The 27,473-nt window shown below is 45.3% G+C and overlaps 1 protein-coding gene across 1 annotated transcript in view; it reads left to right on the top strand.

Moving 5' to 3' along the window:
• ABCC2 (ATP binding cassette subfamily C member 2) overlaps positions 1 to 24,491 on the top strand; it is a 71,464-nt gene extending 46,973 nt beyond the window's left edge. The window contains exons 20-32 of the mRNA XM_080641799.1: positions 5,840 to 5,963; positions 6,235 to 6,370; positions 7,042 to 7,261; positions 7,414 to 7,568; positions 8,947 to 9,102; positions 12,057 to 12,256; positions 14,198 to 14,324; positions 16,106 to 16,207; positions 16,657 to 16,800; positions 17,520 to 17,678; positions 18,886 to 19,052; positions 22,470 to 22,664; positions 23,973 to 24,491. Of these exons, the coding sequence (XP_080497925.1) occupies positions 5,840 to 5,963; positions 6,235 to 6,370; positions 7,042 to 7,261; positions 7,414 to 7,568; positions 8,947 to 9,102; positions 12,057 to 12,256; positions 14,198 to 14,324; positions 16,106 to 16,207; positions 16,657 to 16,800; positions 17,520 to 17,678; positions 18,886 to 19,052; positions 22,470 to 22,664; positions 23,973 to 24,102 (2,015 nt within the window). The 3' untranslated portion in view covers positions 24,103 to 24,491. The remainder of the gene's footprint in view (positions 1 to 5,839; positions 5,964 to 6,234; positions 6,371 to 7,041; positions 7,262 to 7,413; positions 7,569 to 8,946; positions 9,103 to 12,056; positions 12,257 to 14,197; positions 14,325 to 16,105; positions 16,208 to 16,656; positions 16,801 to 17,519; positions 17,679 to 18,885; positions 19,053 to 22,469; positions 22,665 to 23,972) is intronic.
• Positions 24,492 to 27,473: the final 2,982 nt, after the last annotated feature.

Raw genomic sequence — 27,473 nt, 5'->3', positions numbered from 1 at the left:
TGGGAGTTCTGGGGCAAAATTCCTCTTCATCTGTGAACCTGTAAAATCAAACAAGTTATCTGCTTCTAAAATACAATAGTGATGCCCGGCCAGTGTGGCTCCGTGGTTGAGCGTCGACCTATGAAATAGGAGGTCCCAGTTGGATTCCTGGTCAGGGTACATGCCTGGGGTTGCGGGCTCAATCCCCAGTAGGGTACATGCAGGATGCAGACAATCAATGATTCTCTCCCATCATGGATGTTTTTATCCCTCTCTTCTTCTTCCTCCCTCTTTAAAATCAATAGAAACATTTTTTTAAATAATAAAATAAAATACAATGGTGAGACAGGCACAAAATAGGCATTCCCATTCCAAAAGGGAGAAATCAGAAGGAAAAAGAGAGTCATGAATTTCAAGCAAGTCCAAAACCTAGCAGGACAAGATTTTAAGGTTTAATACAGATCTGGCTCTATTTTCTGGGATCACCTGGTTGTGGTCCCACCCCCTCCAGCCTTATGAAATGGTCCCAATCTCTGAAACTGAGAATCAGCCAATCCCTGGATTGCCTTCAGGGACATTTTCCCCTTTTCTTGAAGGATAATACATGTTCATGGCTAGATGGCTCTATCGACCCTATAGAATCCTAGAATTCTGACACTGTTCTTCATTTTGTCTTATTTCTATCCCCTACAGTCCAAGCTTGGAGCACTTTAATACGGTTGATTGGATCAAGTCACATGCCTAATTTCTTTAACAAATCTGCTGTTGAGCTTTTCTAGTAAATTTTTTGTTTTAGTTATTGGACTTTTCAACTCTAATCTTTATTGATGTTCTCTATTTGGTGAGAACTTATTGTCATACTTTCCAGTAGATTTTTAGATATTATTTTCTTTTGTTTTTTTTAACATGTTTATAATAGCTGATTTAAAATCTTCGTTTGGTAAGTCCAATGTTGTGCTTCCTCATGAACAGTTTCTGTTGACTGCTTTTTTCCTGTGTATGGCCCCATAATTTCCTGTTTTTTTGTATGTCTCATAATTTTTTGTTGAAAACTGGCCATTTAAAATAACATAACCACTCTGGAAATAAGATTTCTCTCTCTGCCTTCCTCTGCCAGAGTTTGTTGTATTGTTCCACCTGTTTAGTTTTTCTGAACTAATTCTGTTAAGTCTGTATCCTTTGTCATATGTGGCAACTGAAGTCTATCCTTGGTTGGCTGAGGGGTCAGTTAATGATCGAACATGATTTCCTTAAGTGTTGGAAAGTCATTCTGCCTTTTCTGAGAGACTGGGGGTAGAGGGTGGGGGCATGTCTTTATCACTCCAGCAAACAATTCACAATTCTGCCTTAGCCTTTGTTTTCCGCTTGCACAGAGCCTGAAGGTCAGCCAGAGGTAAAAGAGTAAGGTCTTATCAAATTTTCCTCGGTCATGTGCACAGCCCTAATTCTAGATTGTCAGAAATATATTGAAGATATCAAAGCTCCTTATGAATATCTTATTCCCCAGCTTTTTCTTTCAAGGTTTTGGTCAGCTTCTTTTTTACCCCAACTTTTTTTAAAATTAGTCTTTATTGTTGAGATTATTACAGATGTCCCTCCCCCCACCCTCACCCCCTGCCATAGCTCCCCTCCACCCAGTTCCCACCCCACCCCAGGCCCTCACCACCCTATTGTCTGTGTCCATAGGTAATGCATACATGCATATAAGATCTTTGTCTAATCTCCTCCCGCACCCCCTCCACAGCCTCTTCCCTCTGAGAATCCTCAGTCCACTCCATTTTCATGCCGCTGATTCTATTCCATTCACCAGTTTATTCTGTTCATCAGATTTTTTATTCATTTGATTTTTAGATTCATTGTTCATAAATATGTATTTGTTGTCACTTTGTTGTTCATATTTTTTATCTTTACCTTTTTCTTCTTCCTCTTCTTAAAGAATATTCTTCAGCATTTCATATAATACTGGTTTGGTGGTGATGAACTCCTTTAGCTTTTTCTTGCCTGTGAAGCTCTTTATCTGACCTTCAATTCTAAATGATAGCTTTGCTGGGTAGAGTAATCTTGGTTGTAGGTTCTTGCTATTCATCATTTTGAATATGTCTTGCCACTCCCTTCTGGCCTGCATAGTTTCTGTTGAGAAATCAGCTGACAGTCATATGGTTAATCCCTTGTAGGTAACTAACTGGTTTTTGTGTGTGTGTGTGGTGTGTTTTTTTGTTTGTTTGTTTGTTTTTTTGTTTTTTTTTGCTGCTTTTAAGAGTCTCTCTTTGTCTTTTGCCCTTGGCATTTTAATTATGATGTGTCTTGGTGGGGTCCCCTTTGAATTCCTCTTGTTTGGGGTAGTCTGTGCTTCCTGGACTTATAAGTCTATTTCTTTCACCAAGTGGGGGAAGTTTTCTGTCATTATTTCTTCAAATAGATTTTCAATATCTTGCTCTCACTCTTCTTCTGGCACCCCCATAATTTTGGATGTTGGTACACTTGAAGTTGTACCAGAGGCTCCTTATACTATCTTCATATTTTTGGATTCTTTTGTTTGTTTGTTTGCTCTTCTGGTTGGGTGTTTTTTGCTTCCTCGTATCTTTGACTTGATTCTTGGAATCCTCTAGTCTACCATTGAATTCCAGTATATTATTCTTTATTTCAGCCAGTGTATGCTTAATTTCTGACTGGTCCTTTTCCATTTTTTTGACATTCTCACTAAGATCCTTGAAGGTCTCACTAAGTTCCTTGGAGGTTTCTATAAGATTGTTGAGTCACCTTATAACTGTAGTTTTGAACTCTACATCCAGTAGTTTGCTTTCTTCCATTTCTTTCATTTGTGACATGTTTCTTTGTCTTTGCATTTTGGCTGCTTCCCAGTGTTTGTTTCTATGCATTGGGTAGCTGCTAAGTCTCCTTGAGTTGATAGAGTGGCCTTGGGTAGTAGGTGTCCTACAGGGCCCAGTGGCTCAGCCTCCCCAATCACCTGAGGTGGACATTCTTAATGCACCCCTTTTGGGCTGTGTGCATGGTTTTGTTGTAGTTGAACCCTGATTGCTGTTGGTGTCACTGGGAGGAATTGACTGTGGGGACCAGCTGCAACTACAGTGGGAGATCTTTTGGACAGGAGATACCCTTATGGAGCAGGACTTGCTTCAGTTGGTTTGGTGCTCACTGAGTCTGCCCCTTGTGTGTGTTGCTTATGGATCTGAAGAGTTGTAATCTGGTATGGTCTGGCACTGACCACTGGGTATACTGGCTCTTGGGTCTCCAGGGAGGTGCAAAGTAAGCCACTGTCTGGGGCCACCCAGCAGGAGCTACAGAGAGATCTGCAAATTTCTTTTTTTTTTTTTTTAATATATTTTATTGATTTTTTTACAGAGAGGAAGGAAGAGGGATAGAGAGTTAGAAACATCGATGAGAGAGAAACATCGATCAGCTGCCTCTTGCACACCTCCTACTGGGGATGTACCCGCAACCAAGTTACGTGCCCTTGACCGGAATCGAACCTGGGACCTTTCAGTCCGCAGGCTGACACTCTATCCACTGAGCCAAACCGGTTTTGGCAGATCTGCAAATTTCTTTGTATTGGGTTTGGAAGTGCCCAGACAAGGCCCAGCTGTGAAGCAAAGGCAGGCTGGTGCTGGTGCTGGGTCTTGGGCCTTTTATTGATAGGTTTGGGGCTCCCTGGCCCAGCTGCAGCTTGTTTGACAGAGTTTTAGCCTGAGAAAGGACAGACCATTCATATGTGAAAACTGCTGCACACAGCTTGGGTGGGTTGTAAACTGGATGTGGCGGGGTCTCAGGGAATCACCAGGGCAGAGCAAACAGAAATGGCTGCCAGTCAGCCCTGCACCGGGAGGTCCCAGCACGGGAACAATGACTGCTGCGAGCACCTCCATCTGGAAGAAAGCTGTCCCCGAGTTCCTGCCCTGATGCCAGATGGTCCAGTTTCTTTCTGTATGTGTCTGGGTCCCCCAGAACCTCGCCCGGAGCTGGAGCTCAGAGGAAGTGGGAGCTTGTAAATTCAGTTCATGGTGCCAGCCTTTTAAGAGGAGCAGCTGGGTCTCCAGCAGCCTGTGTGTCACTCAGCCCCAATCTGCACTGGTTTTTACAGTCCGTAGTTCTTACTGCCCGTAGGGACTTCTTTCCCCAGCTCTGGAACCCTGGGCTGGAGGTCTGGGACCCCTCACTCCTCCAGGCAGCCTCCACAGAGGCGATCTCCCTCCCGATTAAAAAAGTGGCACACCCAGGTGTCAGACCAGCCCATTCCACACCTCCGCACCTCCTACCAGTCTCAAGGTGCTTTCTTCTTTACCTCTCTAGTTGTAGTACTTCCACTCAGCCGCTTTCCAGCAGTTCTGGATAATAGTTGTTCTGTATTTTAGTTGTAATTTTGATGTGGTTGTGGGAGGCAGCAAGTACAGGTGTTTACCTACGTCGCCATCTTGGTTCTCTCTTACCCCAACTTTTATGACAACCACAAGTAAGCTGTGATGTTAAGCAATTGCTGCTGATTGTTTCAGGTAGCTCCAAGTCAGGTCCAATAAAGACCAGCCCTGTGAATGGGGTTTTCCAGGGAATTGTCAGACAGGTCAAATAATAATTTTCCAGTGATGAGGTGTTTGGGGGAGTTCCTAACCATTCTGTTCTCTCTAGCAGCTGCTAGGCTACTGGTTTTCATGGTTACCATGGTTATGAGGTTGTTGGTTTTCTAGGCTACACCAGATCTGAAGAGAGAGGGATGGGAATGTAATAAATTAAATAATCACAAAACTTACTAGTCTTACTAAGATTAAGTTATTTTTATTAAATAAATGTTCCTTGGATTGTTGCAAGCTCTTGGCTAATTTTAGAGTTACAAAAAAGTTGATTTGGACAATTTTTTGCCAGTATTCTCCTTGATGTTATGGAGGTAACAATTTCTGGAGATCCTTATTGTACCATTATGATGCCCAGGTTATGTTTATATTTTATTTTATTTTCAGGGATTTTTTTATTTTTTTATTAAGGTATTATATGTGTACATATCTTACTATTGCCCCCCCACCCCACTCCCATACATTCCTTCACCCCCCAATGTTTTGCATCCGTTGGTTACTCTTATATGCATGCATATAAGTCCTTCAGTTGATCTCTTACTTCCCCCACCTCTCCCTAACCTTCCCACTGTAATTTGACAGTCTGTTTGATGCTTTACTGCCTCTGTATATATCTTTTTGTTCATCAGTTTATAATGTTTTTCATTATCCCCAAATGAGTGAGATCATGTGGTATTTTTCTTTCATTGACTGGCTTATTTCACTTAGCATAATGTTCTCTAATTCCATCCAGGTGCCTACAAATGGTAATAATTCCTTCTTTTTTATGGCAGCAGAGTATTCCATTGTGTAGATGTACCACAGTTTTCTGATCCAGTCATCTGCTGACGGGCACATAGGCTGTTTCCAAATCTTAGGGATTTTTAAATGCTTTAAATTTATAAAAGTTTGTCAAATTATTTGAATTTCAAGAGCATTTTTAAATTTATGCTTACCTCTTTAGTCAGTTCTGGAGATTATAATTCCTGTGTTTGTCTACTATAACCCTCGAAACTTCCTTCCTGCTCCAAAGGAACTTTGAAGCTTCTGGGAATATTTTTCTTCTTCTGACCATTTTACTTTTCAGTGGAATATTAACTCATTTCTTCTTCATCCTGGTATTTCTCAATGAGTAAATGTACCAAAAATAGTATTTCTGGAGTAAAAAATTCCAGCCTATGTGTACATCTGGGATTTCTTGCTGAGCCCAGCAATATCAGAAAAGACATCTCTCTCCTTGTTCATATGGCTGTGAGAGCTCTATGCACACTCTCTCTAACCTTTGATGTGTCTCCTAGTCAATGAGGAGAGTGGAGAAGAAGATGACTATGGACTGATGACCAGTGTGGAGGAAGTCCCTCAGGATGTAGCCCCCTTGACCATGAACAGAGAAAACAGCCTTCATCGAACACTTAGCCGCAGGTTGGTCATCTATTCAGTGGGCACCCATCATCCCTTCTATATTTCCACTTGGTCATTCTCTTTTTCTATGTGGATAGTGGACACCATGAACACTCCCAACTCTTCCTTTGTTTCCTTGTCTGGGGAAGAGGGTTAGGGTTGTGTGATTCTCCAAGGCCACCTGCTCTGAAATGAATTTTGATGCAATCAGAGTGACTGACATCTGCTTTTAAGAAGACCCTCGGGATGCAGCTACATGCTCAGGAAAGCTTCCCCCTTTTCAATTTCTCAGATCTAGGTCTAGTAGCAGGCGTCTGAAGACCCTGAAAAACTCCTTGAAAACTCAGACTGTGAATACCCCGAAGGAGGAGAAAGAACTAGTGAAAGGACAAAAATTAATTGAGAAGGAATTCATACAAACTGGAAAGGTGAATACAACAGTAAAAAGTACCATTAGAGGTGATATAAGGCTTGGGATCCCAACATTTTAAAGTTTGATGACTTGAATACATATCTACAAAAGGGCTATGTCTTATGCTTGCTTTGCAAATCTTTAAATTCATCATTGAAATGTTGGCAGATGCTCAGAGCTTTCTATCAAATCATGTTTCCATGAAGAATGACATGGTTCCTGTGAGTATCTTCATAGCACATTTCATGAGTATTTGATTCCATTCTGATATGTGGAGCAAAAAACAAAACTGCTTTGAGATACAATTCTGGGAGCCAGAGAACACTAATACATCAACCTCAGTATACAATTCAAATTTATAAAAGTTGAAATTAAGGTCTTAAATTTAAGGTCTTAACTTAAATCCAAATTCCTAAAACAAATTCCAGGCTCTGCAGTATAACTCCATTTGTCTCACTCCGTTTTTCTACCTTTCCCTCTTAATTGCATGATTATTTACTTTGCATTGTATTTGAGTATTGATTATTATCCTGGCCCAATGCAGAAATGATAAGCACAGACACCAAATTCTGCTATCCATGATCCATTTTTCCAGGGACTTCACCACCCCCTGTGATTGGTATTCTAGGTAATTCTCCACCAAAAGCCATTTGGAATTCTACTAACATTGAGATGGGGGCTTTGCAGGTCAAGTTCTCCATCTACCTGAAATACCTACAAGCAGTAGGATGGTGTTCAATTTTCTTCATCGTCTTTGCCTATGTAACCAGTTTTGTGGCTTTGATTGGATCCAATCTCTGGCTCAGTGTTTGGACCAGTGACTCTAAAACCTTCAATGCCTCCAACTACCCAGCCTCTCAGAGGGACATGAGAATTGGCGTCTATGGAGCTCTGGGCTTAGTACAAGGTACGTCTGATGGCTATGATAACCATTTCTTACGTGATTTCTCTGATCAATGTACTTTGCCTGGACTCAGGGGGAAAATTGCCATTATGTCCTAGGCACAAGACTTCAGGGATCCATGTGCACAGCGCTGACTAAACTGGTTCCATTTCTAGGTATATCTGTGCTCATAGCAAATATCTTGAGTGTCTATGGTTTCACCCATGCATCCAACATCCTGCACAAGCAACTGCTGAACAATATCCTTCGAGCACCCATGAGTTTTTTTGACACAACACCCATAGGACGGATTGTGAACAGGTTTGCTGGAGTAAGTATGTCAAGGGCTGTAAGATTATGCATTTGTATGCTGAGAATCTTTCTATTCTGACAGGGAAAGACTGCTCATGTCCCCTGGGCAACACTGTGTAGTTCCAGTTCTTTTGTCCATCAGCATGCAAATTGTTTCTTGAGTACCTTATATGAGGTCTCAAAGATCCTATGAATAAAGGACCGAGTAAGTAGCTCACCATCTAGTAAGTAAGACAACCAAGGAAATAAAGGATTGTAATAAAATGTGATAAAACCCAAATAACAACAATGTGAACAATGGTGTTCTGGGAGTATAAAAGAGTAACAGAGAAAAGAGGTACTAGCTCAGTTTGGCTGATTGAGGGTGGCAAATGTGAGAAAAGGTGAGACTTGAGTTTAGTTATAGGGAGATGGTGGGGACGGGATAGCTGGGTGGCAGTAAAAGCAGGATGAGAAGAATTAGTCCTTTATTACTGGACATATTATTACTTTGGGAAGGGTAAATTAAACTCAAGAGTCATCCATTCTTCATGATTCTCTTAGAAAACTGTTATCCCTTATCCAGTTTGGCACACTTCAGAGATAATATAGACTCGATAATTTGATACTCACATATTACTAATCCTAGAATCAACATAATCTAAGAAACACAGGCAAGGGAAAACCCAAACATATAATCCATTCCTGTGCATATTAAATCATCCATCCATCCATCCACCCACCCACCCACTCATTTGCTCATTTATATCCAACATGACATAAAGGCGATGTGGAAGTAAGACCCATTCATTATCTCTAGTTAGAACACTAACCGGGCAGGGATCATATTCAGTCTCCAGCTCCTTATCCCTTTGAAGCTCTATGCTTGACAGAGGAAACAACTTTCCATTCCTCATTGGGGCGGAGGCGGGGGCAGGAGGAGATGACAGGGCTTCTTGACTGGAGACTCCAAACAAATGTTTATTGAATGGTTGTTATATGCCAGGCTCTGTTCTAGGTACTCAACAGAATTAGGCCCTGTGTAAAGTTAGAATGATTGAATTGATTTGGTTATAGGGGGGCTTACCTTGTAAGGCTCTATTAACTTAGGGTGGTTATGAATGGTTTCATAAATTTGACAAATGGGAATTTCACTGAAAAGAGTAAAAACCTTTGACAAATCTATTAAAGGATGACTACCATATCTGTTTGGAAGGATTTAGGACGATAAAGAAATTATAGAAATAAGATTGGTTATTGTGAGCAGAGTAGTCTATTGCAAATGAATATCATGAAATGATTAAATGAAGGAGTCACTGAGATCTCAGAATTGAGCAAGTTTCCTGCTGGAATCAGGAAAATCTAAAATGCCATAGGAACTCACTAATACACCATCTTGCCTAATTATGTGTTCCCAGGATATTTCCACCGTGGATGACACACTCCCCATGTCCTTGCGCAGCTGGATTCTGTGCTTCCTGGGGATCGTGAGCACCCTGTTCATGATCTGCTTGGCCACTCCAGCCTTCATCATCATCATCATTCCTCTCGGCATAATTTATGTGTCTGTTCAGGCAGGTTTGGAAATGGCTGGGTCTCCTTTCCTCTCTACATATAAAAGCCCAGGCTCCTTCCTGAGAACCTTCTCTTTTATTCATTGCTAGTCACTCACTCCTCTCCAGCATCTTTGTCATTTACTCCTGTATTGATATCCCCAGGAGCCCACAGGCCACTGTCTGAAGCTGGAGTATCAGCACCAATTAGTGTATGGTTCACAGCAGAGCTCACCTTAACTGCAGTCCCACTGGGGCATATTTATGTTTAGGTCCAAGACCACTGTGAGGTTGGCTCTGTTTCTCAAAAACCTCAGATCTTTCCACCATCCTCTTCCTCTGGGCCTCTCTCATCATTCCTTTAGCCAGCGGGGAGACTGGAGGCTTCTGTCCTATTCAGATGTAGGCTGTGGCCATCAAGGTGAAGAACATTGCTAAGAATCCTGAAACACCAGTCATAAAAGTATATGCACCCCTATGTTCATAGAAACACAATAGCCAAGTGCCCATCTGTAGGTGAGTGTATAAAAAAGAAGTGGTACATTTTTACCATAGAATACTATGCAGCTGTAAAAAAGAAGGATCCCTTACCCTTTAAGACAGCATGTAGGGCCCTAGCTGGTTTGGCTCAGTGGACAGAGCATCAGCCTGTGGACTGAAAGGTCCTGGGTTCGATTCCAGTCAAGGGCACATGTGCAGGTTGCGGGCTCGATCAGGAGGTGTGCAGGAGGCAGCCAATCAACGATTCTCTATCATCATTGATGTTTCTATCTCTCCCTCTCCCTTTCTCTCTGAAATCAATCCTATCTAATAAAGAGGGAATATGCTAATTCAGTGGTCGGCAAACTGCGGCTCACGAGCCACATGCGGCTCTTTGGCCCCTTTAGTGTGGCTCTTCCACAAAATACCACCGCCTGGGCAAGTCTATTTTGAAGAAGTGGCATTAGAAGAAGTTTAAGTTGAAAAAATTTGGCTCTCAAAAGAAATTTCAATCATTGTACTGTTGATATTTGGCTCTGTTGACTAATGAGTTTGCCGACCACTGTGCTAATTGACCATCACTCCGTCACAAAGATGGCTGCACCCACAGCTGAGGCCAACTTCCCATAAGGAGCCTTAATGAGCAATCAGCAGGGACCTGAGGCTACGCCCTCCCCGCCCCATGGGGCTTGACAGGTGACCTCAGGCCACACCCCCCACCCGGCAGAGCTTGACAGGGCACCTCAGGCCGCACCCCCCTCCCCTGGTGTCAGGCTGGGGGACCTCAGGCCGCACCCCCTGCCCCAGTTCCAGGCCAGGGGACCTGAGGCCACACCCCCCGCCCGGCGGGGCTTGACAGGGGACCTCAAGGTGAGCTTCCCGTCCTGGTGCTGGGCTAGGGGACCTCAGGCTGCTCCCCCCGCCCCAGCACTGGGCCAGGGGACCTGAGGCTGCACCCCCCTGCCTGGCGGGGCTTGACAAGGGATCTCAGGCCGTGTCTCCCACCTGGCAGGGCTTGATGGAGGACCTCAAGGCACGCCCCATGCCCCGGTCTGGGCTGGGGGACCTCAGGCCATGCCCCCCGTCCTGGCGCCAGGCCAGGGGACCTGAGGCTATGCCCCCTGCCTGGCAGGGCCTGAAAAGGGTGGGACTGGCCGGGTCTGGATCTAGCCCAATGGTGTGGGGGACCGGCCGGATCTGGGTCTCATGCGATTTTGAGGTGCATGTGGGTGGGCAGGGACTTTACTCTGGTCCCATGGTGTGCCCCAGACTCTGACAGGAGGAAGGTTTTCATATACATTTTACTAATTTTCTTTCATCTCTGACACTTCTATTATAGAGAAAGGGCAAATAGCAATATTAAATTATTTCCTCTAATTAATCCCCTTTTAATGTGCACAAATTACTTGCACCGGGTCACTAGTAAAAATATATTAAAAAATCAAAAAGACAGCATGTAGGGACCTGGAGAGCATTATGCTAAGCAAAATAAGACAGAGAAAGACAAACATCATATGATCTCACTCATATGTGGAATCTAATGAATAAAATAAACTGATGAACAAAATAGATCCAGAGGCATTAAAACATGTAACAGACTGACAAATTTCAGAGGGAAGTGGATGAGTGAGAAGATATTAACCAAAGAATTTATATGTATATACTAGAGGCCTGGTGCATGAAATTCATGCATGGGGGGGGGGATGTTCTCTCAGCACAGCCTGCACCCTCTCCAATCCAGGACCCCCCAGGGGATGTCTGACTGCCTCTCACAATCCAGCTCCACTGGCTCCTAACCGCTCGCCTGCCTGCCTGATCACCCCTAACTGCTCCCCTGCTGGCCTGATCGCCCATAACCACCTCTGCCTTTCCCTGCACCCAGAACCCAGGATTTCCTCCCCTGGCCGGTCACAGGCACCCAGGACCCGTGCTTTCCTCCCTCTGGCCAGCTACAGGCACCCAGGACCCGGGCTGGCTTCGCCTGGGCTAGCCACAGCTGCAGGGAACCGTGGGTGGGCGGCTTCGCCCGGGCCACAGCTGCAGGCACCTGGGACTGCGGGGTGGGTGGCTTGTCCCTCTCCTGGGCCGGGCTGCAGGCACAGCCGCTGGCGCCTGGGACCATGGGGTGGGTGGCTTGTCCCTCTCCCGGGCCGCAGCCTGGCTGGTCCCCATTCCTCTCTCCCCAGTGTTGAATGTCTGAGCCATTACGGGGTGACGGTGTGAGGGCGTGATGACCATTTGCATATTAGCTCTTTATTATATAGGATGCACAACTCATGGACAGACAATAGTGTAGTGAAGGCCTGGGGAGGGGGTGAGTGTGGGGTGGAGGGAGTCAGTGGGGGGGGGGTAAAGGGGGACCTCTGTAATACTTTCAACAATAAAAATAAATTTTTTAAAAGGGTGAAGAATATTGGGTCATGGTCACAAGGGAAGCGGTGCGGCATATGTGACATGATTGTGTGACTAACTCACTCCTTACTTCTGGGGTCCAGATATTTTATGTGGCCACTTCCCGCCAGCTGAGACGTTTGGACTCTGTCACCAGGTCCCCACTCTACTCTTTCTTCAGTGAGACTGTGTCGGGTTTGCCTGTCATCCGTGCATTTCAGCACCAGCAGCGATTTCTAAAACACAGTGAGATGCTGATTGACACTAACCAGAAATGTGTCTATTCCTGGATTATCTCCAACAGGTGAGGTTTCCCTGGGTATTTACCTGAATGTGTGCTTTGGGGTTCTGCACATTTGACATTAGCTGTGGGGGAACAGACATGGCCAATGATATGAAAGTCATTCTAGCCAAGCACACCTGTTATATAAGTAGAGAGAAGACAGCATGAGCTTTGGAGTCAGAGCCTGGGTCCCTGTGCCTGCTCTGCCATTTACCAAGCTACGTGAATTGCCTCCACCTCTCTAAGGGAAGCCTCATTTTCTTTGTTTTCACAATGGCTCAAACACAGCCTGTCTCACAGGCTTTGGTGCAAGTCAAATGACCTCTGTGAGCATTGTGTGACCCAGGTACTACACAAGTGTTGGGTGACGTGGGTGTTCTCTGTTTGCTTCCCTGGGAGGGAATGTGAGATCCTCCACAGGCAGGGCAACTATTGGTAGGGTGGTGAAAAAAGAAGAAGCTGGAGAGAGGAGAACTGGGGATTTTCAGGGAAAGCCAATGAAAAGTTCACATCCTGTGAGGTGAATTCCCGAGAAAGGTGAGCATTCTTCACTTCTCTGGCATCACTAGACCCTGGCAAAAAGTGGTAGGTCCTTGAAGGAAGAAGGTTTTGTAGAGGAAGTGAAAATTCTTTTTTTTTTTTTTTTAATATATTTTATTGATTTTTTACAGAGAGGAAAGGATAGGGATAGAGAGTTAGAAACATCGATGAGAGAGAAACATCGATCAGCTGCCTCCTGCACACTCCCTACTGGGGTTGTGCCCGCAACCAAGGTACATGCCCTTGACCGGAATCGAACCTGGGACCCTTCAGTCTGCAGGCCGACGCTCTATCCACTGAGCCAAACCAGTTAGGGCGGAAGTGAAAATTCTTGAGTGCATTCCACATTGTCTTGAGGTATGAAGGGCAGGCTCATGATCTCAGTATTATTTGGAACATGGAGAGGTCAGGAATTTGATCGTAAAGATATTTTATTTCTTAGCTATGTTTCAAGAAGGAAACAGGCATATAGATCAATCTTATTGGATGCTCATTGTAAATACGCATCATATTTATTTGTACAATGCTAGATTCACTGGTTCAAATTTCTTTAAATACGTTTTATTTGGCAAAGTCAGTATTTTAGAAAATATATTTTTATTGATTTCAGAGAGGAAGGGAGAGGGAGAGAGAGATAGAAACATTAATGATAAGAGAGAATTGTTGATCAGCTGCCTCCTGCATGCCCACACTGGGGATTGGGCCCGCAACCCAGGCATGCACCCTGACCGGGAATCAAAACGTGACCTCCTGGTTCACAGGTCAATGTTCAACTACTGAGCCATGCCGGCTGGGCAGGAAAGTCAATTTTTATAAATTATGTCTATCTCTGTCCTATTCGGTTCTCTGCAGTTGATCACCCTAGGATCAAGTCGCACCTAACCTCTCCCCACCCGACCTCCATCTTCTTCTCTACCTTTTTAAATCATGAAATCAGACAGGATACATTGAGCCCTGCTTTGATGCTACATGTGGATTATCTATGGCATTATTTCCCTTGCCTAATCAGAAGAAATTACTTGAAACATTTGTTAAAAATGCAGGTTCCTGACCCCTGTTCTATGCCCCTTGAGTCAGAATCTCCTGGGGAAGAGTCCAAACATTTTTTTGCATGGTTTTGTATATTTTTAACAATTTTCCCAGATGATTCTTAGGATTTGGCAAATTTGGGAGACATTGAACCATAGGATTCCCTTAGTTTAGGAAACTCCTCTAGTATCTTTAAAATGCAATTTATTTTCTAAAATCCAACTTGAAAGACTTTAGTAACATCTGGTATAGTCAAGTCAAAGTACCTGCTAAGAATATTATTCTACCAACTTGAGCCCCCTGAGAATGTTCTAGAAATACCTATGCTTCTGGTTATGGTAAGAAAGTGGATACCTCTCAGTAACACCTCTCCCTGGTTCTATTGTCCCACAGGTGGCTTGCAGTTCGTCTGGAGCTGGTTGGGAACCTGATTGTCTTCTTTTCATCCTTGATGATAGTTATTTACAAAATGAACCTAAGTGGGGACATTGTGGGCTTTGTTCTGTCCAATGCACTCAATGTGAGTCTGAAGGTTGGGGGTTTGGTTAAATTAGTGCACTTATTCTTAAGTTGTAGAGTATGCCATGAGGTCCATGCTCTGATTCTTTTCTAGATCCAGAGGCACTAGGGGAGACTGAGGCTCAAACCCTGGCTCCATCTCTTACTGTGTCATCCATGGAAATGCTCTTCACGCTTTCTAAATAGGTTTCAGTGTCATCTGGACATAAATGTTGTTGCCCTTGGGAGTTAAGAAAGCAATTTCATATGATTCAATCGAATAGTTCCTTGTCTCTTTGCATCTTTGCTTGATTCTAGTCAAAAGAGAGAGAGTAACTTAGTTTCTTTTCCATAATATAGCAGTAACCAGAAAGTCTTTTGAACAAATAACTTCTATGTTTGTTTTTCTTAGATTACAGAATAATTGGAGGTAATTCTAATAAAGAATAGAGAGTCCAATAAAACTATATATTGCATGCCCAGTGTGGCTAGGGGATAAATGTTAAGATATTATTTCCTAGCACCTAAGACAGTGGTTGGCACTATAGTAAATGTTCAATAAGTGATACCCATACCCATTTAATGAGTTATTTGGCCATCTTTCATGGTATCTTTTTGAACTAATATACTGGAGGTTTGCATAGCTACCAGCACACTCTACATGGTTCTGTCTTCAGTAGAAGTCAACGAGGCCCAAGGTGGTCACGGTGGGCACCCGATAGAACCCTGTTGTTCACCAGAATGCCACTCGGTTTGTGCCACTGCTTCTTCCTCCACCCATTTCTAGGCTTAATAACCCAGGAGAGATGGGGCAAAGAATTAGAGAATTTTTTACTGAACCAAAGCATAAGCATTCAATACCAATAGTTTCATGTAGTTCAGCCTACACAAAGTGGTTACTCTCAGTCCCCACGACCCCGTGCTCTCCCTCTCTCTAGCCACCATTCACTCAACAGAAACTCCCTGGTTTGAGTCTTTGCCTGAAAGAAGCCTGCATATGAGTAATCTACTGATTCCCCAGCCTCTAGACTGGCCTGGATCATATCAACCCTCTTATGGGTGGTTAGATGCATCTTCGTAATGGCAGGGAGGCACCTGGAGTTTACTCTGGTAAAGGAGGGTGAGGATCCATGTGGATGTCCCACCTTGAAGGATGGGTTCTCAATGGAGCTGTTGTTAATTGAGAGCAGAGAGAAGCAGCAGCTTTTTGGAAGGCCTTTTCCTACCTTGTGTCTTTTTTTAAACATATTTTTATTGATTTCAGAGAGGAAGGGAGAGATAGAAATATCAATGATGAGAGAGAATTATCAATTGGCTGCCTCCTGAACACCCCACACTGGGGTTCAAGCCTGCAACCTGAACATGTGCCCTGACTGGGAATCAAACCATGACCTTCTGATTCATGACCACTGAGCGACACTGATCGGGCCCTTGTTTCTTTTCTTATGCTTCCCCATTTGTAGAAGGCCCACCACCCTTTCCACAAAGAACAGTAGGCTTACAGACACGAGAGCCAAGTGTTGGTCCCACTCCACCAACTGCCAGCTTCTCTGGCCCCAGTTGTAGCCCAAAGTCAGCCCAAGCTCAGACACCCTTCCATGTGAGCACCACACAGTTGTCTTCCAGCCATTTGATACCCTGGTCTCCATTCCTCCCCAAAGAGGTGAACATTGGTACTTACACGACCCTTGCTCTCTCGTAGAGCTCGGCATAATGCTGGGTGCAAAGTAGGTACTGGATTGACCTTGTGGTTTGACGAGTTAAGTTGGTTTCTGAGCCTGAAGTGATCTGGTTTTTCTGTAGATCACACAAACCTTAAACTGGCTAGTGAGGATGACGTCAGAAATCGAGACCAACATTGTGGCTGTTGAGCGAATAAATGAGTACATAAATGTGGAAAATGAGGTAAGATGGCATTAGAGGAGCCCAAGGACAAAGCAAAGAAAAAGGTGTGGGTCCCTCGAGAGAGCATCTTCTCCTGGCCTAGAGATTATATGTGGCGTCTATAAAGGTCCTCCTAAAAGGTTCCCTTACTCTAACTCAAATGGCCCAATTTCCTGAAACTTAGAATAGGAAATGGTTTGGGGGAAGTCAGGTCTTGGAACGCACCAAGTTAAATGGTGGCTTCCCTCTGGAGGTCCACAGAGCAAACCTGTGGGATAGGGTTTCTTTGATTGAATAAGGTAGGAACCTCTGGAAGTCCCAGTCTAGTTCATTCTAATGAATGCAGATGCCCCCTGTGGCTGGTGGCTGGGACACTGCTACCTTTCTACTGCTCTGCGACTTGAGTCCCATGCGCATTGTTCAGTGAGCTGACTCCATGTAAAGCGCTTCTCCTCCTGTCTCCCTGCCAGGCACCCTGGGTGACGGAGAAGAGGCCTCCAGCCGGTTGGCCCAGCAAAGGGGAGATTCAGTTTAACAACTACCAAGTACGGTACCGGCCTGAGCTGGATCTGGTACTGAAAGGGATCACTTGTGACATCAGGAGCCAGGAGAAGGTAGGTGGAACTGAAGAAAGGCCTGGATGTGAGTCCTTGTGATGAGAGGACTGTTGGACACAGAGGTGGTGAGCAGCCGGATGCTGGGCTGTCATTTGGTGGAGTGACAGGATGGGGGCCTTTTCTCCTGGGGAAATGTAAGGACACAGTGCCACCACCAGAGGGCAGGATATCCACATGGGATCAAATAGACTTACTGGGCTGTAAGGGCTTTCTGCTCAGCCCTTCCCTGCCCCCTTGCCAGCATTGCTTCTCCAGTAACCGAGGAGGGCTCATTTCCTAAAAGGGCTGGGGCATGTAGAGGAGGTCAGGAAGCACGTGGCTTGCGGGAAGAACTGGTAAGAACAACAGTGTGGAGGTTCTCCCTGTAGAGAGAACAGCCTAGTTCTCCTGGTTTGCAAAGTCCTGCACCCTCGTTCGGTGTCCTTGTTCTCGGAGGACTTGGGGTCTGATGTAGGGCCCAAAAATATCTGGGGACGAATGCTGAGGTCCAGGTCAGGGTCTGGTTCTCAGCTGATGGCAGGCCCAGTCCTTCCAATAATAATTGTAGTAACAGCTGCTGATGTGTCATTTCCAAAAATCACTGTAGTTCTCAGCAAACACGCTTAGGAGGTGGGATGGAACAGCCATCTTTTCCTCCTCTCTCCACCTGTCCCAGGCTAAATGTTTATCCACCATGAATTACATGGTGAACTAACCTGCCAAGGAACTCTTTACAGATTGGTGTGGTGGGCAGGACAGGAGCTGGGAAGTCGTCGCTGACAAACAGCCTCTTCAGAATCCTAGAGGCTTCCGGTGGCCAGATCATCATTGATGGGGTAGATATCGCTTCCATTGGGCTCCACGACCTCCGAGAGAAACTGACCATCATCCCCCAGGTCAGCTCTAGAACTTACTCTGCTCCACTTGCGGGGGGGGGGGGGGGGCGGGTAGGGGGGCGGTGCAGAAAATGTGCTTCAGAGAGGGAGGGAGAGGGAGAGAAAGAGAGAGAAACATCAACGATGAGAGATAATAATTGATTGGCTACCTCCTGCACGCCCCCTACTGGAGATCCAGCCCACAACCCGGGCATGTGCCCTGATCTGGAATTGAACCGTGACCTTCTGGTTCATAGGTCGGTGGTCAACCACTGAGCCACACCGGCCGGGCTGTGCATCTTCTTCTTGATGTAGATTCAATTAGCAGTGCCATTTCTGCTGTCTACCCAGGGCATCTGAGCTAGTTCCCTAACACACAGTTTCCAGAACTTACAAAAATAAGTTCTGCGTGTTTTTGCTAATATGCTTGTGTGACTGCCAGGATCCAGTCAGTAGGTGGCAGCAGTACAACAGGAGTCAAAGAAAGCAGATGATTATTTAGCTTTTCTATAGCCCATCACAGTTTGCAAGACCCTTTGCAATCAGCATTAGCAGTTTTGCCACTGAAGCTTGAAACCGTTAAGCTTTGTACTCCCCATTTGATATGGTTAGCAGATAGGGTGGAGAGTTTGCTGCAGATTTCTGTCAGCAAGCCAACACTCGGTGCATCAGCAAGAAAGGCTTCCCCTGGGCTTCCTCTCTGGACCCCACCAAAAAGGACTGCCCTGGAGGCCTCTCGGTGGTGTGTGGGTCCTCATTAGAGCCGGTCCTCTGCTCACTGCAGCCAGGCTTCTGCGGGTGGGTTTGGTGTGTCTGGTGTTTGCTCAGTTTCATGCACTCTCTCCTCCAGCCTCTCCGAAGGCATCATAAATTATTCCCCCGGCACTGCACCACCCTCGATCGCTCCACCTCCACACCATGAGTTTTTATTTGGCAGTGTGAGATGTTCTTTTTACTTTTCAAAGAGGTTCTGAGGCAATTTTGGAAATTCATACATGAATCTCAGAATGAAAAGCAAAACAACAAAAAACAGCCGAAGGACTCCTCTCACTCCCGTGCTTAGCTCCCGCTGGCAGCCGCTCTAAACCTTCGTGGGAAACCTTACAAAAGCCTGGCCACTAACAGCTCTCCCTCCCAGCCTGTCCTACCCGCTTTCCCCTGGCCACAGAGGACGGCCAATCCTTTCCTGTCATTAACCCCAGCAGCCCCTTCATCCTGTGACTTGCAGGATCCCATCCTGTTCTCTGGAAGCCTGAGGGTGAATCTAGACCCTTTCAACAACTACTCAGATGAGGAGGTTTGGAAGGCCCTGGAGCTGGTTCACCTCAAATCCTTTGTGGCCAACCTGCAACTTGGCTTGTCCCACGAGCTGACAGAGGCTGGTGACAACCTTAGGTAATGTTTCCTACCCACTTCCACAGGCATTGAGAGGAGCCACGGGGAACGACTCCATTGTCCCTTGAGCCAGAGGGTGCCTGGCATCCTGGATGGCACTCTCCAGGTCTAATCCCTAATGTGTACAGCGAACCGGTTGTGAAAATGACGTGAGAGAATAGGTGTGAATGTGCATGGAAACCCTTGAAAACCTTGGTTGGAACGTGTGCCCTCATGAGACATTTCACAAAGTGAGCCTTCGGGTCCACATCGGGGAGGGTTTCCTCTCAGCTGCTCACTGCAATCAGGATGAAAACAGTCCTGACGCCTGGTCCAACCCAGGAAGTCTGATTTCATGGTACGAGGTGTAGACTGGACGTGGGAGTTCCAAAGGATCCTCGGGGGTTGCTGTGAGCATCCCAGTTTGAGCAGCACTGGTGGAAAGGGCATGCGGATGATGGGGACTGGTGTCTGCAGAGTTTGGGGGGGCACCTGAAACACCTTAAACCAGCAGAGAGACTCTCCGCTTCCCAGTTCTCATCACCTCTCCAAAGATGGTCGGTATATGTTGACACTTCATACTTTTGGCCTTCACTATGTCTTTAAGAAGCTGTCCTGGCATTTTCCCTATGAAAGTTGGGTTTTCCCCCCACACACTGAAGCTCAGTCCCCAGCCACAGCCTGCTTGCTGCTCAGGGGCACGCCTTGCTGCAGTCCCAGGTGCCTTCAGAATGCTGGGTTGGGCATGGACCATTAGCAGGTGTAGCTCATAAGAGAAGGGATGCTCAGTAACTCAATTAGTGGATCCGCAGCTCTGGCTTCGCCTGTGAACTTGTTAGAAAAGCAGGCTGTTGACCTGAGTCTGCATTTTAGTAAGATCCCCAGGTGATTTGTGTGTATATTACAGTTTGAGAAACAATGCCTAGAACAGTGGTCAGCGAGCCGCGGTTTGCCGCTCTGTTGACTAATGAGTTTGCCGACCACTGTCATATACTACTCTTTACCTCTTTGCACACAATATGCCACAATTGCCTAATCCTCACAGCTTCCAACTACACAGTAACATTTAGTCTAGTCCAGTGGTCAGCAAACTCATTAGTCAACAGAGCGGCAAACCACAGCTCGCGAGCCACATGTGACTCGCAAGCCGCGGTTTGCCAACCACTGGCCTAGAGCATTGATTTTTAAAACATTTTATTGAATATTAGTGAGAGAAGATGGGAGAGGGAGAGAGAGAAACATCGATGTGAGAAGCATCAAACGGCTGCCTCCTGCACAACCCCTACTGGGGACAGAGCCTGCAACCTGGGCGTGTGCCCTGACTGGGAATTCAACCAAGAACCTTTTGGTGCACGGGATGATGCCCAAGCAATCGAGCCACACTGGCCAGGGCAAGGGCATTAGTTCTTTTTGTTGTTGTTGTTAATCCTCACCTGAGGATATTTTCCCATTGATTTTCTTTCTTTCTTTCTTTCTTTCTTTCTTTTTTTTTTTTTTTTTTTTTGAGAGAGAGAGAGAGAGAGTGAGAGGAAGGGAGGAGGAGAGACAGAACATCGATGTGAGAGAGACACATCGATGGTTGCCTCCCTCCTGTGCCCGGACTAGGGCTGGGGATCGAGCCTGCAACCAAGGCACACGTCCTTGGCCAGAATCAAACCCAGGACCCAAACCCAGTCCACAGGATGATGGTCTATCCATGGAGCCAAACCAGCTAGGGCACCAGCATTGATTCTTAACCATGCTGCAAATTAGAATCACTTAGTAATTTTTTCGTAAAAGCCCTAACTGGTTTGGCTCAGTGGATAGAGCGTCAGCCCTTGGACTGAAGAGTCCTGGGTTTGATTCCGGTCTAAGGCATGTACCCTGGTTGCAGGCTTGATCACCAGTAGGGAGCGTGCAGATAGCAGCTGATCAATGTTTCTCTCTCATCGATGGTTTTAATTCTCTATCCCTCTCCCTTCCTCTCTGTAAAAATCAATAGAAAATATATTTTAAAAAAATCTAATGCCTAGATTGCAGCCCAGACCAGCTGAATCAAGGGCCCAGGTGACACTTGTAAGCTTTGATGTATAAGGCATCATGTTAGCGTGTCCTCAGCAACAGAACTAGGAACTAGCAGGATTTAAGTGGGCCTTGAGGCCTGTGAAATAGGCCATTCAAACATTCCGTTAACAAACATACATTGAGCATCTAGTACATGCAGGCACTGCAGACACAGGGGAAAGGACACAGACACAAGCCCTGGCCTCCCAGTGCTTACAGCCTCGTGGAGAAGACAGACCTGTCCGCGTAAAGGCCAGACAGTGAATGCTGCGGACAGTGTAGACACGTGGGGCCATGTGGGACCCTCTGGCAGGATGGGGATCGGGGAGCTTGATACTTTCGGTACCAGTGCCTTGATTTCAGACCTGCTTTGGAAGTATTGAAACTTAAATTCCTTTGATGAGTGATCAGAGATCGGAGACCCATCAGCTTGGAGAGAGAGACACTGCGGAGCCAGAGTGGTGCCTGGGCCTGTGATGTGAAGCCCAGCGGTACCAGGCGGGGTTTGGTACAAGTTAAGGAAATTGCAGTTGCCTCTGTTTTTACAGAAAAAAAGTGAAAGTTCATCTTGGGTGACTTCCCATCTCCTGCAGGAAATTTTCTCACAGAGAATTACAGAGCTTTTAGTCTAGCCATCCTCTGCTTAATATGCTCCCTAATGGCCACAGCAGGAAAGAGCAATTAGCGAACTACTGAATATTTCCTTCACATCATTTCCCAAAGCTTCTTTATGCGACTAAGAGGTCCAGTCTTCATTACCGGCTCTTCGCAAATTAAAGCGATTTGCATTTTACAAGCATATTCGAGTTCCACGTACATTGCATCTCACAGCAAGACATCATGTTCATTAGATAGCTACGTCTCTAATCAAGGCAGAAGGCCTTGAACAAATAATTAGCTTTGAGACTAGAATTACACATTAAAATAACGAATGGATTTGCTAAGGGCACTGAGAAATGCCACTGGGGCATTCTGGCGAGATGTCACCTTATCTAAATGGCGTCAGGTCACATACTGCTGAAATGAACTTGGGGCATCCATCTCTTTTTTGGAATTGTTGTTGGTGTACTGGGACATCCCTGTAGCCAAATGCAAAGCACTATTCCTGGGCTAGTATTTCCCAAACTTGTCAAACATGGACATCACCTGGGGTGCTTATTAAAAATACACGTTCCATGGCTCCTCCCCATTCTGATTGAGAGGTGTGGGGCCCACAAACGTGACATTTTAATTAAGTATGTGTGGTGGGCCTTCTAATTAATTGTGGAAGTTTGGCTGAGGCATGCTGGGGGGATTTAGGAGTGTGGGTATGTAAAGTCTGATTGGCCCTCACATCCCTTCCCAGCTTATTCCTTGGTCCTTGGGCTAATGCTTGATTTCTACCATTGGCTGCAGCATTGGGCAGAAGCAGCTGCTGTGCCTGGCTCGGGCTCTGCTTCGGAAATCCAAGATTCTGATCATGGATGAGGCCACCGCTGCAGTAGATCTAGAGACAGATCAGCTCATCCAGATAACCATCCGAAAGGAGTTCTCCCACTGCACGGCTATCACCATCGCCCACAGGCTGCACACCATCATGGACAGCGACAAGTGAGTGTGTGTGGAGGAGGGGCAGGGGGACAGAGTTTGATAGACCCGACTTAACCCTTTGTCAACAGTAATAGCATCAGCCCAGCTGGCGTGTGGCTCAGTGGTTGAGCATTGACCTAGGAACCAGGAGGTCATGCTTTGATTCTCCATCAGGGCACATACTCAGGTTGCTAGCTCAATCCCGTGTGGGTCCTGTGGGAGAGAGCTGATCAATGATACTCTCTCATCATTGATGTTTCTCTCTCTCCCTTCCTCTTTAAATTCAATAAAAATACATCTATACTAATAAAAGAGCAATATGCTAATTAGAATGGATGGACAGGATGTCTTCCGGACAAAGCCATGGTGACAGGGGCCGAGGCAGAGGTGGTTAGGGGCGATCAGGCCGGCAGGGGAGAGCAGTTAGGGGTGATCAGGCCAGCAGGGAAGCATGGTTAGGGGTGATCAGGCAGGCAGGCAGAGGGGTTAGGGGGCTATCAGGCAGGCAGGCAGAGGCAGTTAGGGGTGTTCAGGCAGTTAAGCAGGTGAGCGGTTAGGAGCCAGCGATCCTGGATTGCGAGAGGGATATCTGACTGCCTAAACCAGCAGTCGGACATCCCCCGAGGGGTCCCGGATTGGAGAGGGTGCAGGCCGGGCTGAGGGACTCCCATCTCCCCTACGCACGAATTTTGTGCACCAGGCCTCTAGTATATATATATTTTAAAAAGTAATAGCATCAGCCGTGAGATTTCTTATAGCAGAAGGATTAACTACCATCATTTTACTGATGAAGAAACAGAGGCTGAGAGAGTTCAAGCAATTTGCCCAAAATTATACATCAAGCTAATGAAAAAGCCAACAGGGTTAAGGAAAGTGCCTTGAGGAAAAATGGAAAACTGTGTCCAACCATAACCGAGTATAGGGAGGTGGAGGCTCAAGCCATGAGTGGCAGACACTGACCACAGACCTTCCACCTGAAGGTCTCAGGGGCTACCCCTGTAAACGGCTTTTTGTTCCTCTGACGGATTACATTCAAAACGTGGATAATGTCAGTCCTTTCAGACAGTGGGAGGACAGGCTCCCTTAAACAATGTATGTCTTTTTTTAAAAAGGGGGATGGAAATGGACTCAGACTAAGTATATTCTTCTAGTTCGGCACTACGTATGGAATTCATCCATGTTGCTGCAGATGCTGGGGTCCCTTCATCCACTCTGCTTTGTAGCCTGATCTGAATGATTTTACCGTGACTTAGTGCTGGTTATTCTCACCAACACCAAGATTTGAGATGCTGCTTCCTAAGGCTTGCATTTCCTTCTTCTTTGTTTCAGGGTAATGGTCCTAGACAACGGGAAGATTGTCGAGTTTGGCAGCCCCGAAGAGCTGCTGGCAAAACCTGGCCCCTTTTATTTTATGGCCAAAGAAGCTGGCATTGAGAATGTGAACAGCACTGCCCTCTGACAGCAGGTCCCGTGGCTTAGAGAAGGACTGGAAGGAACATTCCTTATTTAATTTTATTTTGGGGAACTGTATCACATATTGAGGAGTGTGTAAAATGTAAGTTTTAAAGAAGGATCAGAAGTGCACACCGTGTACCCACTCCCCAGGTTAAGGAAATGAATATCACCAGCTACATCAGAATCCTCCTTGCTAGCCTGCTACCCACCCCCAGAGATACCACTATCCTGAATCTCATAATTATCCCCTCGATTTCCATTTTAGTTTTATCACTATGTATGTATCTTTAAACAATGTGTATGTATCTTTTAAGAAACGTATGCAAATGGCCTGACTCATACCGCATGCATTTTTCTATGTCTTTTCTTCAATATTACTTTTGAGATTTAGCCACGTTGGTGTCCACGTGGGGTTAGTTCATTCTCACTACCACAGTTTATCCATTTTAATGTTCATCAGCAGTAGGGTTATTTCTAGGGTGGTTGTGTGTTTTGTTGTTTTTTTCCTGTGATGAATGCTACTATTATGAACATTCTGATATATAATTCCTGACTTACAGGTGCAAGACTTTTTAGGGTATAATGTAGGAATGGGGGTATACACATGTTTACATGCATATATTAGGTAATGCCAAACTGGCAATGCCGATTTAAAACATTTTGTCAACCCGATGAGAATGAATTGGTACTTTGGTGAGGTTTTAATTTATATTTCTCTGGTTAATACTTAGGTTTCAATGTGAGGTCTCTGCTGGTTCTCATCCGTGGTGCTTTATTTCCTTGTCTGCCTTGTGAATTCTTACAATGAGCTGCTCACTCTCTAGCATTTTATCTGTGGACATCCTTTGAGGTCTGAGCTGTCACCTGGGGGCATTTCCCAGAACTTCTTTGAATTAAATTCTCCCCTAAGGAGCCTCAAACTCTACCATTAGTATGACTTCAGATCACCATCCCGTACAAGAGCCAGTTGTGGTTTACAAATTTCCAAGGGCAACTCCTCCCCTTGACCTTCATGGTGGGGTTTATTCCCATCACTCTTAATTTTTCCTTTTCCAATCACATCAGCCACCAGGCCTTCCCAGTTTTATTTCTCTATCCCCATCACTTTCACCATCATTCAGGTTCTTTTCACATCTAACCTGGACTGATGGCATAGGTATCTCTACTTCCTGTATTCTTTTTCTCAGACATATCCACCCATGGCTACCAGTGATCAAACATGCAAAACTGATCCCTACATTCAATGGCAATCCAGAGTAAAATTAAAATTCCTTATTATGCTATAATGAAGCTCCCTAACATCTGGTCCAATCTCATTTCTTCTAACTCTCATACCTCACGTTAAGCTCCAGCAACATTAAAATGGTTTTAGATACACACACACACACACACACACACACACACACACACACACACACCTTTAACAAAACTTATTTCAGAGAGGAAGGGAGAAGGAGAGAGAGATAGAAACATCAGTGATGAGAATCATTGACTGGCTGCCACCTGCACGCCCCACACTGGGGTTTGAGCCCACAACCCGGGCCCTGGCTGGGAATCAAACCATGACCTCTTGGTCCATAGGCTGATGCTCAACCACTGAGCCACGCTGGCTGGGCCACACACTCACCTTTTGATTCTAGGTTTTGGTTTATCTATCCCTTCTGCTTGGAATACCCTGGTTACCTTTAATTAAGACACAACTAAAAGGTCATCTTCTCCAAAGAGCCTTCCCTGACTCTCTCCTCTTACACCTCCAGGCCAGCGTCAGTGCTGTAGTAGATTTTCAATCTTTTGGGCAGCTCAGCATCTGAACCTCAGTTCCATGCTTGGGAACTTCCCCAACTAAAGATTCTTGGTGGGAGACCAGGGTGCAGCCATTAGTCAGATATGCCAGTGCCAGATTTTGATTCAGATGCTGGTGACACGGAGGCAGGGAAATCTGTTCTGGGAAAGGTGATGGCAGTTGTGACCATCAGAGCTATTCCCCAGGGGTAGCAGGTGGTGGTTCCAGCAGCACGGCCCAGTGATACTGTAGTATGATGCTGGGCATCACAGCTGGCTGTCTTACTCTCCCAGAATCAGTGAGCTACCTGCTATCATTTGAAAAACGTCCTTTCTGCTTAAGTTCCCCAGCTAACTTGCTATTACTGTATTTATTACTTTGTCTGATAATTCTGTTTGGGTTTCCCTCACTCAGCTGTGAGCCTCTTGACAGTAGGAATATTTTCTTACTCATTTTTGCTATCTTCAGTGGCTCGAATATAGCAAGTGCACACATATTTTTGAATGTTCAAAAAAGTCTTAATTCAATGGGGAAAATGTATGCCAAGAATGCAGCAATAGAGTTGAACAAAATAAAGTAGCTCCACAGTGACACATTGGTACAAAGAGAGAGAATAAATGTGCCAGTCAGACCTCCATGTTTTTGCAGGTTAGTTTCATATAAGTGCCTTTCGAAATACCCGCTGAAGAAATGTGCTTCTTGTAGGCAATAGGAGAATACATTTAATCACAGACACACACTGATGTCTTTATTAAAAATTAGCAAACAATATTGTACAAACATCGGCACTTAAACCTCTAAACTTCTGCAATTTAGATTTAGTTAGCAAAGACCACATTCAACTCTAAGCATGAATTTAGTCTTCTACATAGATTAGGCACTAAACTGCTTTTTAAAAGGCTTCATGCTGTTTGCAGGTACAAGTAAACGATTGTAAAAATGCATAAAAGCACTAGAAGCACTCCATTTTCATAGGATTCCTTTTTAACTTTATATGCAAGTAATTGGTTATGCCGTAGAATTTAACTGTTACAGTGTGAAAAGCAACTAATTAGAAAAATAGAAAAAAAATTTAAATGAGTACATGTAAGGCAGTGTTTCTTGTAGGTAAAATAAGCATAAACAAAAAAAGTAAGCATAAACGTAAGAGTTGCAGGAAGAAAAGAAAAATGATGTAAGACTAGTTTACTGAATTTTAAAAATGGACTAATACAGAGCCCCTTTCTCAACTCTAACAATCAAGGCCTTTGGTCGCCATGTTGATTGGACAGTCACCTTGGTCCTTGCCATTGGCTATTCTGCTCCTGAGCGCCCACTGGGAAGGACGGGCTCCGTGGCAGCCGCAGCCTTTGGGACATTTACCTGCTGCTTGTGCCCATAGCTACTTGTTCTCTCTGGGCAACAGCTCTGTTGGTATCCCTCTGTAGAGATTGTCAGATGCACTGGTCGTACCTCTGGACACTGACGTCTCTCCCTGTACGTGGTGCTAACACCCTCGCCTGCGGGCTCCTTTGTTGGTTAGCACCCATGTGCTGCTAACTTGTGATCTGGTTTGCCAGGGTTTGCATCGTAAAGATACCTCCTAGTCCTAT

This window comes from Plecotus auritus (genome assembly GCF_963455305.1).
Source record: "Plecotus auritus genome assembly, chromosome: 9".
Classification (NCBI taxonomy): domain Eukaryota; kingdom Metazoa; phylum Chordata; class Mammalia; order Chiroptera; family Vespertilionidae; genus Plecotus; species Plecotus auritus.
Note: the sequence above shows the minus strand (reverse complement) of the source record. Positions and strands in the feature narration are given on the sequence as shown.